Source organism: Delphinapterus leucas, chromosome 5 (assembly GCF_059928025.1).
Source record: "Delphinapterus leucas isolate spDelLeu-1000000601 "Yukka" chromosome 5, BTC_Dleu_Yukka2, whole genome shotgun sequence".
Classification (NCBI taxonomy): domain Eukaryota; kingdom Metazoa; phylum Chordata; class Mammalia; order Artiodactyla; family Monodontidae; genus Delphinapterus; species Delphinapterus leucas.
Genome location: NC_143133.1, coordinates 64203672 through 64216648, shown reverse-complemented (window position 1 = coordinate 64216648; position 12977 = coordinate 64203672). Strand labels below are relative to the sequence as shown.

The window sequence follows — 12977 nt, the reverse complement described above, 5'->3', positions numbered from 1 at the left end:
GAGGAGAAAACGCTGAATGGTCAAAATCCTGAAGGTGCCAGCTTTATTTTTATTTCATGGGAAACTATAGCTTTCACCTTCATACAAGATTCTAAACATATTTTTGATTAACCAAAGGTATTACCTATGATTGATTTGACATCTCACCTGTATTTTCCTGAGACCTGGTGAGGATCAGATACAGGTTAAAGCCACATGATTGAACAATTCTGAATACAGAGCTAGTATAACACCTTGAATCATCCTGTTAAGGTTACCATTACACTTTGAACCATCTCATTAGTCAAAGAAGAAATAGGGTTGCCAAAGCTGAGAGCCATCAAGCACCGCATTTCTGAGCTAAGGATGAACCCAGAATGGTAGGAACAGCTCACTTATTGCCCTGGCAACTTGAAGCACAGCCTAGAGTCCTTGCATTGTGGAACCAGATCTGGATCTGGATCACTGCACTAAAGTAGTTTACCCCCCGGATTTTAAGCTTGAATGCAAGCCTTTGAGAAATAAGGCCCAGCACCCTTGTGCTTCTCTGTGGCCCTGCTTTCTAACACTATTTCATCTGTCTTTTCCTTTACCTTGCATTATTCTTCACACATTTTACTTGCTTGCTTTCTCACTTCCCTGATGGTCAGTTCCTGTGCGGGCCACAACTGTCCCTACATTAACATCTGAAAAGAGCCTTTCCTGACATTACGCTCCCTTCTTTACTCCATGTGCTCCTTTGTAGATCTCTCTGATACAAGATGATCTCAAGGCAGTCAGTCTACACTGTATACTAGGACCACCTCCAGAAAACGCCCATTTTTATTACTTGGTATTTATATTCATCATATTGTATGATTTCAACTTTATTATTAAATAATTAATGAAAACCATTTTTGACGCCCTAGTATATTCCAGCCACAGTCTAGATGCTTTATGTTTGTAACCTCACTAATCCTTCAGCCCTGTAAAAGTAGGACCCTTGATAAATGGTAGCCTCTACAGTCATTTAAATACCATAGCAATCACTTATGTGTAACCCCTCTAGAATTCCTCTTCCTAGGTCCTCTCACTGACATTAGGTAAATAATAATTTTTAGTATGACTCCTACTTATATACTTTATTAATTCAAGGATAGATATGTTATTCCACCAAAATACAAAAACTGTACAGAAATTTCCTGGCATAGAATTTACTTAATCTGGGAGTTCATACATTTTAACTTGTAAACTTACCTGTAGGATTTTTAGATCCCTCTGGATTTTTGCAGTAATCTATTCCATCAGATGTTTGTGTGTGTGTGTGTGTGCACGCGCGTGCCAATAAATGTTCCTGTTTATATTTTGGGCTGCATTTGGAATTGTTACTTCTTTTCAGAAAATTCCTTGAATTTACCCCGTAAATTTATGAAAATCAGCCATTTGTATACTATAGTCAGGAAATAGTATCTGAACAACTGGACACTTAATGTTGGCTTCCTGAGTTTGGGAATGGAGGATTCATCATCATTTCAGTTATTTACTTGTTTTTCTTTTGTTTTTGAATTACTATTCAAATGGCAAACAATTCCAAATATTTTGCATTGAAAATGTGTTTTTATAGGTCTGCTGATTGTTGAGTATGTTTTATTTATCTTTGAGGCCAAATTCTTCCATGAAAAAGAAAATATCAATTAACACCAGTGGAGACACAGTCCTTAAACTTGGGACTTAAGGGGAAACTGTGAATTTAAGGAAGTTACCTATAGGATAACAGACTATATAGTTTTCCCATCTTTGGATTAATATGTTTTGCTTAGTATGCTTAATATTGGAGTGTTCAAGAATCTTGGAATTTCTATTTTTTTTAAGCAAAGGATTTCCCGATTTCCTGTGCTCATTTGTATATTGAGTTTCCTCACATCACATCGGTTTGTATCTTAAAGTATCCCCTAAGTGTGTTTCCTCATGTATTAAACAACCGTGTATTAGTTTAATATGAATATTCTTCAGTAACAAGTGAATTTTTATCAAAATAATATGAAATTTTTCAGAAGCCAAGTGCTCGGAAGTGATGGCGATTCACTTTGGGACATAGAATCAAGTCCAGGAAATTCTTCCAGTGATCTGGATCGTTTAAAAGTCTATGAGAGCAGCCAGGAAGATACTGAGGACTCAGAGCTAGTAAAGGGAAGCTTCCTGAAGGTGCAGCAGGCAGCTTGTAGAGGATTCTTTGATATCATATTATTAAATTTTATCTATTATAACAAATTAATTTAATACTATGTAAGAATCTTAATCACTTATTAGCTTTTTTTGGTTAGCATTGTTATCTTTATTAGAAGGTATATGTTATGTTGGGGTTTGGGAATATAAGTAAACAGCCCCCTTATCTTTCTCTCCCAAGTTTGGAATTGTTAAAAAGGAGATACCATCTTAATACTGATGTGGCTGATTAAAAATGTGGAATGACAGGGAGTTCCCTGGTGGCCTAATGGTTAGTATTCTGGGCTTTCACTGCCCTGGCTCGGGTTCGATCCCTGGTGGGGAACTGAGATCCCACAAGCCACACTCCCCCCCACCCCCCACCCAAATCTGGAATGACATAGGCCAGGTAACTACTAATGCCTTGCCCCTAAATTGAACAACCTCAGGCAGACCAGAACACACCTTTTGGAGGCAAAGGAGAAGAAATCTAGACAAGACCAAATTCCAGTATGCTCAGTTTTTCCTTCCCCCACCCCCTCACCCATTAGATGGGTTCTTCCTCCTCCCAGAGAGGAGTAGGTGAGGGGAGAAGAGAAAGAGACCCTATCCCACTACTTCATGCTTCCAGAGGTCATAATTTTCCCTCCCTATTAGGGAAATAGGATCAGTGGGGCATTTCTCTTAACAGAATCAAGCTAAATTTTCCTCCTTTTTTTTAGTACACTAAAGAACAGAACTTATTTTGCTGCTTTTAAATTCATTTGCCAGTTGTCTACTAATTTTTCTACTACATAATTTTGAAAGTATTCATTAAAAATCACAATTACTTCAAATAGCTTTTAGTGTTTTATTGTAGTAATAAACAGATTGGACACTGGGTAGCAATGCTTAATGGTTGAAAATAAAAACTTCTTCATTGGTATTGTGTTTTTATGTAATTTAGGGAAAGATTCCTAAATCAACTAAAGTGTCACATGAACAATGAAAAAATATTTTCAGATTTTAGATAATAACTATAGAAATTAAATAATCTGTGTATGGTTTGTTTTTCTGTTTATATCTTTTCTAACATTGCTTTCTTCTACTCCTATCCCCAAGGTAAAAAGAAAATTCATTTGCAAAGGGAGAAAATGAAGGCCAAACAGAAGCAGGCTCTAGCTTCTGCAAAAACTTGGATTCAGAATGACCCTGAACAGAAAAATGAAGTTAACTTCAAAACACACTTTCTGCCTTGAAAACTGAAAAAAGCTATTACTTCCTTTTTTCACTTGACCACAAGTCCTTTGATGGAAATGTACAGCAGAAACTCTTGAGAGAGAGGCTAAAAGCAACTCTGTTCTACCCTCCCCCCAGACTTTTCTTATGAAAAGTCAATAATTAAGCAAATTGCTTAACACTTGGTTCCAGTTCCTGCATATCTGGAGTTTAACAGCATAATACACCATTAATTTCCATGCTGCAGTCTTTATTTTAAAGAAATTAATAGGATGTCCTTACACTGACAGTGAGAATTCATCAATTTTAGAGCCAGGAATTTCCCATGTTACACAAGAAAAAAATAGAAGTCTACTGAATTAATTTTTTAGAAGAAAAGAGATCAGATTAAGTATTTCTTTGTTTTTCCTTTTGGAAACTTTTATGTATAATTCTTTCTGCCTGCCTACTTTTCTGCAAAATGAGATGTACAGATTTCAGTTCCCTGCTATGAAAAGTGATGTGGTGGCAATTTTATAAATGTTGCTTTCTGATTTTTATCAGAGTGAGAAAATAATTAAAATTATTATTGATTTCATATCACTTCATATTTTGATTTCCCCTCCATTTTAGTTTAATATAATTTGCAATAAATGTACATATTGTTTTTTGTTTCATAAAGCATATCACTTTAAAGTGGTTTTTACTCCTGTGATTGTGTTGGAATATTTGGAATTTTAAAGGAGTAATGACTGTCCAGCATTTGGTTTTATAATGTCTGTCACCAGATTTTTATTATTGATGTAAAAAAAAAAAGTCAATTTTTTTAAATAGTTGGACTCTGGCAGCTTTGTAAGGAAAGTGGGAGGAGTTTAGGATTGCTATCAGTTTTCAGCATTGTGCTATTGGGAAATAAGTGCTTTGCTTTTTGTCTGCCAGTCCGGGCTCAGTTTTTATGTTTATTTTAGAAAACAACTGTTGCATCAATATATTGTTTCTTGGCATTGTTCAGCATAGGTAATGTGTGCACTTTTTGTGTGCACATTCATATTTAAGTTTTTTGCATAAAATAAATGCTTCTAGATGTCATATGGTAGTCTTTTTTAATCTTTTTATATTATGTTTTCTTGTGAAATTTTTTATGTAAAAGGGCTAAAGTCATAAAGAAACAAAGAACATGATTACAGTCAACTCTCCATTATCTATATAAAATAGTGACTGCCTCAGGTTTTAGATTTTGCAGTAATCAATCATAAAATAACGAAGGCATACCATAAGAGCTAATTCAGGAGGAACTTGAGATTGGTCCTTTCTCACGCCCAGAGTTATCACCTGCCCCCATTCTCCACTTTATGCCCTTCCCCCAAGCCCTATCTGAATGTGCTCAGTGTCCTTGCACACACCTATCATGGGTTCAAGGGCATAAACGTTTGTGTGATAACTTGGTCTTGACAGGCTGTAGTCTACGTGAGATGTAAAACAGTGAACGTGAGCTGTGTCAAAAAAAAAAAAAAGGATGATTATGTTAAATGTGAAATTTTCTGGTAGTAAATGTCACTTATGTTCTCATAGGTAATCAAGAGTTGGCTGTATACTGACTGAGTGAAAGATGGGTAATTCTTTTAAATATGCATATACATACACATTTAAGTATTGGATGATGGCTAGGGAACAGTGGATACCAGTGATAGAAAATAATATCTTTGAAAGGGCAGAAAGAGCTCTACTCTTCCTTATTGCCTCTTCATAACTCTTTAGAAGTATAAAATATTGCCTCCGACATGCTGAAAGAGTACCTATGCATAAGCATCAGAGAGGTCCCTCAAGCAATCAGTGGGCATGTTCTGTTTAGATTTTGAAGCTCTCTTAGAATCAGACAGCTTGATTCTTAAAGGCCACCAATTTGCCACCAATAAAAAGCACACTGGTAGGGCCTTCTGTCTCTCATCTGTCTCCTTTTAACTAATTACCCAGCATCATATCTGTCTAGATTACCTAGTGTGAAGTCATATTTAACATAATGTAGCAGACCATTCCCGTCAGTTATGGCTGCTTAGATTTTTGCAAGAGAGGAGTTAGCTAAAAGGATCTGGTCCACAGACATATGTAAATGGCCCACCCCTGATTTTTTAATATAAGCAAGTATCTGGCACTAAGGGATGGGAGAGTAGGATGATAGACTGAGCTGATGGGGAGGGACTTGAATAAGGGAAACTTGTCATTTTTCCTTTGAAAAAGGAAAAAGTAAAAATCCCTTAGGAATTTGGTATTCACATCTCAGAGAAATACAACACAAAGTGCAGACTTACATTTGAGAATTAATGTTAACCCTTTGTGTCTAGTTTGAAGCTTCTTGTATTTGTCTAAAACTACAAGCCAGAATTTTGTATCTCCTTTGATAAAAAGTGTGTATAATGTAAAGTAGTTTTGCATATTCTTGTGCTGCACATGGGCTGAATTTTTTTAAAAAATTTTTAAAGACTTGAAGAGAACCTTGTAATTTGTGTAAATGACAAGTGTAAAATCCTACCATAAAATGCTAAAAATATGCATTGTTTCAAATAAAACCAAGAAATGCAGCATTATATAGTAGTGTGGAACCCTGAATATTCATGAACCCCCTTGGTATGTCACAAGCTGATAAAATGTCTTTGCATATTTTGTTTAGATTCTGGAGTTTGCACATAAGGGATCAAATGCCACCTTCGAACTTCCTGACTACATACTCTGATCTGGCTTACAGTGACTGAGGGAGAACATAATAATAGATGATAAATTCTTATGGACATTTGGGAAATTTTAGAAATTGTTTAAGAACTTAAAAGTGGCCTTCCATTCATACTATCTATTGATACATCTATCACAAATTCTGTACATGCACATTTAGTTCAAAAACTAGTTCACAGAGAGCAAACAGATTACATATATGTATCTGAATAAGAATGAGAAGAGAAGCTATCATGACTGGTTATGTATTTTACCCTGAATGGGATTATCTTTCCACACTTGGGATACTTTTATTCACATGAGTAACTGTCAATAGAAACCACTGGTGACCAACAAGTCTCCAACAGTCTGACGAGCTTTGCAGTGTGCCTAAATAATGGCGGCTTTGCCTACAAGAAGTTTAAGGTTTGCTACAAGCCAGCAACAGTGGAAATCAATGGAAATGAGTGTACATAAACACTCAGCCTGTAAACTAGAGCTCCAGCTTTTCATTCCCATTTAAGAGTAATAACCTTCACTTATTTTATCTTGTGCCTATTTCAAAGTCCAACAGCAACATACAAAGTACCATTTCTAAGGAACATGGGCCAGGCTGGTTGGTGATCAGGACTTCAAATTTTGGGGTATTTCTCAAATAACGTTTTTTAATCAATGCTGATTACAACTTAAGGCACTTTCCTCCCCTTCCTTCTCTAGTTACTCCTTTCTCTAGCAAAGACCACGCATCTTTAAGAAACAGCACTGTATGCGTTCTTCGGGAGAAGCTTGAAAAACAATCAACTGGAGGTCAGTTATACACAGAAAGAGTGCTGTAGTTCATGGTCCAGATCTGTGGAAGCCAGTAAGAAAGTGTAAGGGTGGGAGGTAACCATTCTGTATAGACTGGGCTCATTGGCAGGGGCTGGCATTAAAACACTAAGATGGGTGCCTTATGACTAGCAATATAAAGCAAATGGCACAACATGGGCATATATGGCTGTTCAGGTGTCCATTGCCTGGACCTCATAGATGCTGTAGAAGCAGAAATTCCTTACCTTTTCTAGAGAAGTGTTAATTTTGAGAACTGTTTTGAGCACGTAGGTCCCTAAAGTGGGCTGAGCAAGCCACCCGCGTCCGGATTAGCTGGACCTGATACAGGAGTCAGTTCTCCAGACTGAGGGCCCCCTGGGAGGAGGTGACCATAAGGGTGGGCTGGAGACAGATTAGAAGATGGCTCTTTCAGCAGCACGAACACCACTTGAGCACTTCCCTTGTACAAAACATTGCTCTATTCACAGACTGGAATACCTGGTCCCAGCCCTCAAACCTTGGTTGTCCACCATCCTGAGTGCACCCCCATCTCGCACAAATTCTGGTGTGTTGATAATTCCTGTGGCTTCTTTGGACAAACTGTAGGGATTTAGTGAGCTTCTCCAAGAATCAAATTTTGATGGGGACCCAGGCAGCAACCCCTAAAAGCACCCATTTTAGTTTTACTCTGAGCCTTTTTGAGAGATCACACTGGTGGCCACCCAACCCCAAAAAAACGCCTGAAACCCTTTCCCTCCCAGGAAGGTCTTGACAGTTTTGCCATCCGGTTTCACCTGGCATGTGGCGGACTGTATCCTCCAAGAGAAAGGTCAGCTGCAGAGACAAAAGAGTAACCTGCCCCTCTGCCACCCACCACAGGTTAAGAGCTGAAAGGCAGAAGGCTGGTACCCTTAAAAACTACCTTACTTGTGACCATTTTACGAGCAGGCTCTTTAAATGCTGTACATAGAATCAGCCCAGGAGTCCAGGGTCTCTGCATTCATTGCCCATTTGGAAGCTCGGCCTGCCCAGGGAAGCTTATAATTATGTGCAGCAGGGCCTGCCTCTTTCTAGAAGTCTATTACATCATTTGCAGTCTCCTAATTCCACCTTTTCATCACAATGGTAACATAAATGGCAATGAAGTGTTTGTTGTCCAAAGGCCCGATCTTCAACCGATGCATGATTTCTCTCTTACTGATAATTTTGGCGTTGTGTTTTGAAGGTCACAGCTACCTAAATTTTACAGTTCCTATGGAAGGATGACATTACAAATATTCCACAATTAAGTAGAAAAAAGAAGAAAGCCACACAGCAACCAAGACAAGAAAAAGAAAGAAAAGGTATTCAGGGCTTCCCTGGTGGCGCACTGGTTGAGAGTCTGCCTACCGATGCAGGGGACATGGGTTCGTGCCCCAGTCTGGGAAGATCCCACATGCCGCGGAGCGGCTGGGCCCATGAGCCATGGGCGCTGGGCCTGCGTGTCCGGAGCCTGTGCTCCGCAACGGGGGAGGCCACAACAGTGAGAGGCCCACATAAAAAGGTATTCAGATTGGTAGGGAAGAGGTAAAATTGTCATTCTATGCAGATGACATACTATATATAGAAAACCCTAAAGACTCCACACACAAACTACTAGAACTGATCAACGAATTAACAGGATATAAGATTAACATACAGAAATGGGTTGCATTTCTTTACACTAACAATGAAATATCAGAAAGGAAATGTAAACAAACAATCCCTATTAAAATCATGTCAAAAAAAAAAAAAAGCTTCAGGATAAACCTCACCAAGGAGGTGAAAGACTTATATGCTGAAAACTAGAAAACACTAATAAAGGAAACTGAAGATGATTCAAAGAAGTGGAAAGATATCCCATGCTCCTGGAGTGGAAGAATTAATGTTGTTAAAATGGCCATACCACCCAAAGCAATCTACAGATTTAATGGGATTCCTATCAAATTACCCGTGATATTTTTCATAGAACTGGAAAAAATAACCCTAAATTTTATATAGAACCATAAAAGACCCATAATTGCCAAAGCAATCCTGAGGGAAAACAACAAAGCAGGAGGCATAATCCTCCCAGACTTTAGACAATACTACAAAGCTACAGTAATCAAAACAGTGGTACTGGGCTTCCCTGGTGGTGCAGTGGTTGAGAGTCCGCCTGCCGATGCAGGGGACGTGGGTTCGTGCACCGGTCTGGGAGGAACCCACGTGCCGCGGAGCGGCTGGGCCCGTGAGCCATGGCCACTGAGCCTGCACGTCCGGAGCCTGTGCTCCGCAATGGGGGAGGCCACAACAGTAAGAGGCCCGCGTACCGCAAAAAAAAAAAACAAAAACAGACATATGGATCAATGGAACAGAACAGAGAGCCCAGAAATAAATCCACACACCTGTGGTCAATTAATCTTCGACAAAGGAGGCAAGAATATACAATGGAGGAAAGACAGTCTGTTCAGCAAGTGGTATTGGGAAGGTTGGACAGCTGCATGCAAATCAATGAAGTTATAACACACCCTCACACCATACACAAAAATAAACTCAAAATGGCTTAAAGATTTAAATATAAGACATGACACCATAAAACTCCTACAAGAGAACATAGGCAAAACATTCTCTGACATAAATCATACCAATGGTTTCTTAAGTCAATCTCCCAAGGCAATAGAAATAAAAGCAGAAATAAATAAATGGGACCTAATCAAACGTATAACCTTTTGCACAGCAAAGGAAACCATGAACAAAATGAAAAGACAACCTATGGACTCGGAGAAAATATTTGCAAATGATGCGACCGACAAGGGCTTAATTCCCAAAACATACAAACAGCTCAATAACAAAAAAACAACCCAATCAAAAAATGGCAGAAGACCTAGACATTTTTCCAAAGAAGACATACAAATGGCCAACAGGCACATGAAAAGATGCTCAACGTCACTAATTATTAGAGAAATGCAAATCAAAACTACAATGAGGTATCACCTCACACCAGTCAGAATGGCCATCATTAAAAAGTCTACAAATAATAAATGCTGGAAAGTGTGTGGAGAAAAGGGAACCCTTCTACACTGTTGGTGGGAATGTAAATTAGTGCAGCCACTATGGAAAACAGTGTGGTGGTTCCTTAAGAAACTAAAAATAGAGTTACCATATGATCCAACAATCCCCCTCCTGGGCATGTATCAGGAAAAACTCTAATTCAAAAAGATACATGCACCCCTATGTTCATAGCAGCACTATTTACAATAGCCAAGACATGGAAACAACCTAAATGTCCATCGACGGATGGATAAAGAAGATGTGGTACACAGACACAGACACAGACACATACACACACAACAGAATATTACTCAGCCATAAAAAAGAACGAAATAATGCCATTCGCAGCAACATGGATGGACCTAGAGATTATCATACTATTCAAAGTAAGTCATAAAGAGAAAGACAGGGCTTCCCTGGTGGCGCAGTGGTTGAGAGTCCGCCTGCCAATGCCGGGGACAGAGGCTCGTGCCCCGGTCCAGGAAGATCGAACATGCCGCGGAGCGGCTGGGCCCGTGAGCCATGGCCACTGAGCCTGCGCGTCCGCAACGGGAGAGGCCACAACAATGAGAGGCCCACGTACCTCAAAAAAAAAGACAAATACTGTATGATATAACTTATATGTGGAATCTAAAATACGACACAAATGACATATGTGTGAAACAGAAACAGACCCACAAATATAGAGACTTGTGGTTGCCAAGGGGAGGGCAAGGGAGGGATTGGGAGTCTGGGATTAGCAGATGCAAACTATTATATATAGAACGGATAAACAAAGGTCCTACTATATAACAGGGAAATGTATTCAACATCCTGTGATAAACCATAATGGAAAAGAAAACGAAAAAGAATATATGTATGTATGTATAACTGAATCACTTTGCTGTACAGCTAAAATTAACAGAACATTGTAAATCAACTATACTTCAATAAAATTTCAAAAAAGAAGAAAGCCATTGTGCAAACCCACGGCCTTCACTGCCATTTGGCTTTGGGGAGAACAGAGTTGCAAAAGTGCGAAGGAGCAGATTAGAAAGCTTTCTGGCTGTGTTCACTTTCATTTTAATATCCCTGCTTATAATTAATATTTTTTAACAGTAATAGTTGAGCAGAGAAACCCAGAAAGGGCTGGTGGCATTGCAACAATAGATTTTCTTCCCCTTAGAACAGCTGAATCATGAGAGCACAAATCTATCAGATGCAAAGAAACTTTTGCTCTGTAAATTCAGGCCGGAACCCTTGAAGGCTTGGGTTGAGTACCTCACAGTGTCAATCAAGTGGCAGGAACCAAGTGATGATGGAAATCTGCCTTAAAATAATTGCAAAGTCCAGCACGTGTGGGAGGCCTTACCAGCTCTCCCAGATACTCAGAAGGGCAAGTGCCTCAGAGAAGCCCAGGTGGGGAAGGGGCCTCACACTGTAGGGTGCGAGCCTGGCACACAGGCCTTGGTTCACGTTGGAACAGGATGATTAGGTGGAGAAGACCAGAATATTTTCCTACTTAGGAATTCAAATTAAAAGTTGCTTCCTTGGACTTCATAAAGTTCAGCACCACTGAGATGCTTTTTATTTTCCTTACTCCACAGAGCACCTTCCTTTCATGGGGCAAGATTCAGTCAGTCTCCTTGGAAATTGGCCGCTTAGTACCTTTCCCCGTAACCGTCAGGTCAGAGTGTGCTGGTCCTTCATTGCCTAGTCTGTCCTGGCTCTGTTTTAGCTATAAAGAAAGTGAGACACAGAAGAGGCTGTTTGTTTTGTCTAAGCTCTAGTCCCCCATCCCACACCCAAAGCTAATACTTAATAAATTACTAACTTATCAAAAGCTTGGATCTTTACATACACTGGCACATTTAATACAATAATCTCATAACTACTATGTTCATCTCCATTACACATGCCATTGAAGCTCAGAGATGTGTTTAAAACAATAAGCCCAAGACTCAGCAAGAACGTGGAAATTTAAACCCAGATAGTCTGACTGCACAACTCTGCTTCCTGCTTAAACTTTTCCACCAGGTTTCTGAGAGGCCCACAACCTCTCTGGAATCTGATGGTGAGTGAAATACAAAAGTAGAAAGAGAAGGATAATGAATACAAGATGGTGGGGAGCAGCTGGGATGATAGCACCTATTGTTTTCTGTTGCCTCCACGTACGCATTCAGCAGACAGTGTCCTAAGGAAATCAAGGTAAAATTGAACAAGAATCATTCAATTGGTGGATGCATGAACAAAATGTGATCTATCCACATATATCAAATTTATAAATAATAGAATACTACTTAGCAATAAAAAGGAAGGATATACTGATCATGCTACAACACAGATGAAGCTCAGAAACATTCTGCTAAGTGAAAGAGGCCAGACACAAAGAAGCATACATTGTATGCTTCCTTTTATATGAACTATCCAGAGAAGGCAAATCTGTAGAGACAGAAAGTAGATTAGTGACTGCCTGGGGCTAGGGTTGAGAGCAACAATTAACTGTAAATTGGCTCATGGGACCTTAGTGGAGTAATGAAAATGTTCTAAAGCTGTATCATAGTGATGGTTACACAGCTCAGTAAATTTATTGAAAATTATTGAATTATACATTTTAAGGGGGGGTGTATTTTATATGTAAGTTGTACCTTAAAGTTTAAGATAAATGAGACATCTTCTCAAAAAAATGTTTAACTATACAAAACAAAGCAGCATCTACTTAAGTATCACATTGTTAAACCCACATTATGTCAAAAGCACCATTATTAACAATAATTGAGTTTACAGGCACACCACCTTCCCATCAGTGAGCTCCATTTCTCAGAGGGTTACTTGCTGGGGTTACTCCTGCTCTCAGTTAGGAGGGTCTGGAAACAGTTTTTTCCATGGGACTGGCCTTATTAACCAAAGACTATTAAACATAGTCTTTTATTTACACAAAAGACTGTGTGTAAACCAGAGGCCAGCATGTTCACAATGACTGATTATTTCCTTCTCTCTGCTTGGGAAGTCTCTGTGGGAAGCTGTGTTGAATGAGGTCTGGGAAGTGTAGACTCTACAGGAAGAGTTGGCTG

The 12977-nt window shown here is 39.1% G+C and overlaps 2 protein-coding genes across 9 annotated transcripts in view; one reads left to right on the top strand and one right to left on the bottom strand.

Annotated features, from left to right (window-relative positions):
* The window catches only part of PDS5A (PDS5 cohesin associated factor A), a 126870-nt gene extending 122421 nt beyond the window's left edge, over positions 1-4449 (top strand). Inside the window, exons 33-34 of one of the 3 annotated variants that reach the window (XM_089911800.1) lie at positions 2013-2163; positions 3265-4449. In XM_089911800.1, the coding sequence (XP_089767926.1) occupies positions 2013-2163; positions 3265-3300 (187 nt within the window). In that variant the 3' untranslated portion in view covers positions 3301-4449. The remainder of the gene's footprint in view (positions 1-2012; positions 2164-3264) is intronic. The other 2 variants (XM_089911801.1, XM_089911802.1) reach the window with 2 other exon arrangements.
* UBE2K (ubiquitin conjugating enzyme E2 K) overlaps positions 4144-12977 on the bottom strand; it is a 108800-nt gene continuing 99966 nt past the window's right edge. For all 6 annotated transcript variants that reach the window (XR_016393261.1, XM_089911806.1, XM_022565662.2 and 3 more), the window contains one exon: positions 4144-12977. This exon is cut by the window's right edge. The gene's annotated coding sequence lies outside the window, so the exon portion shown is untranslated.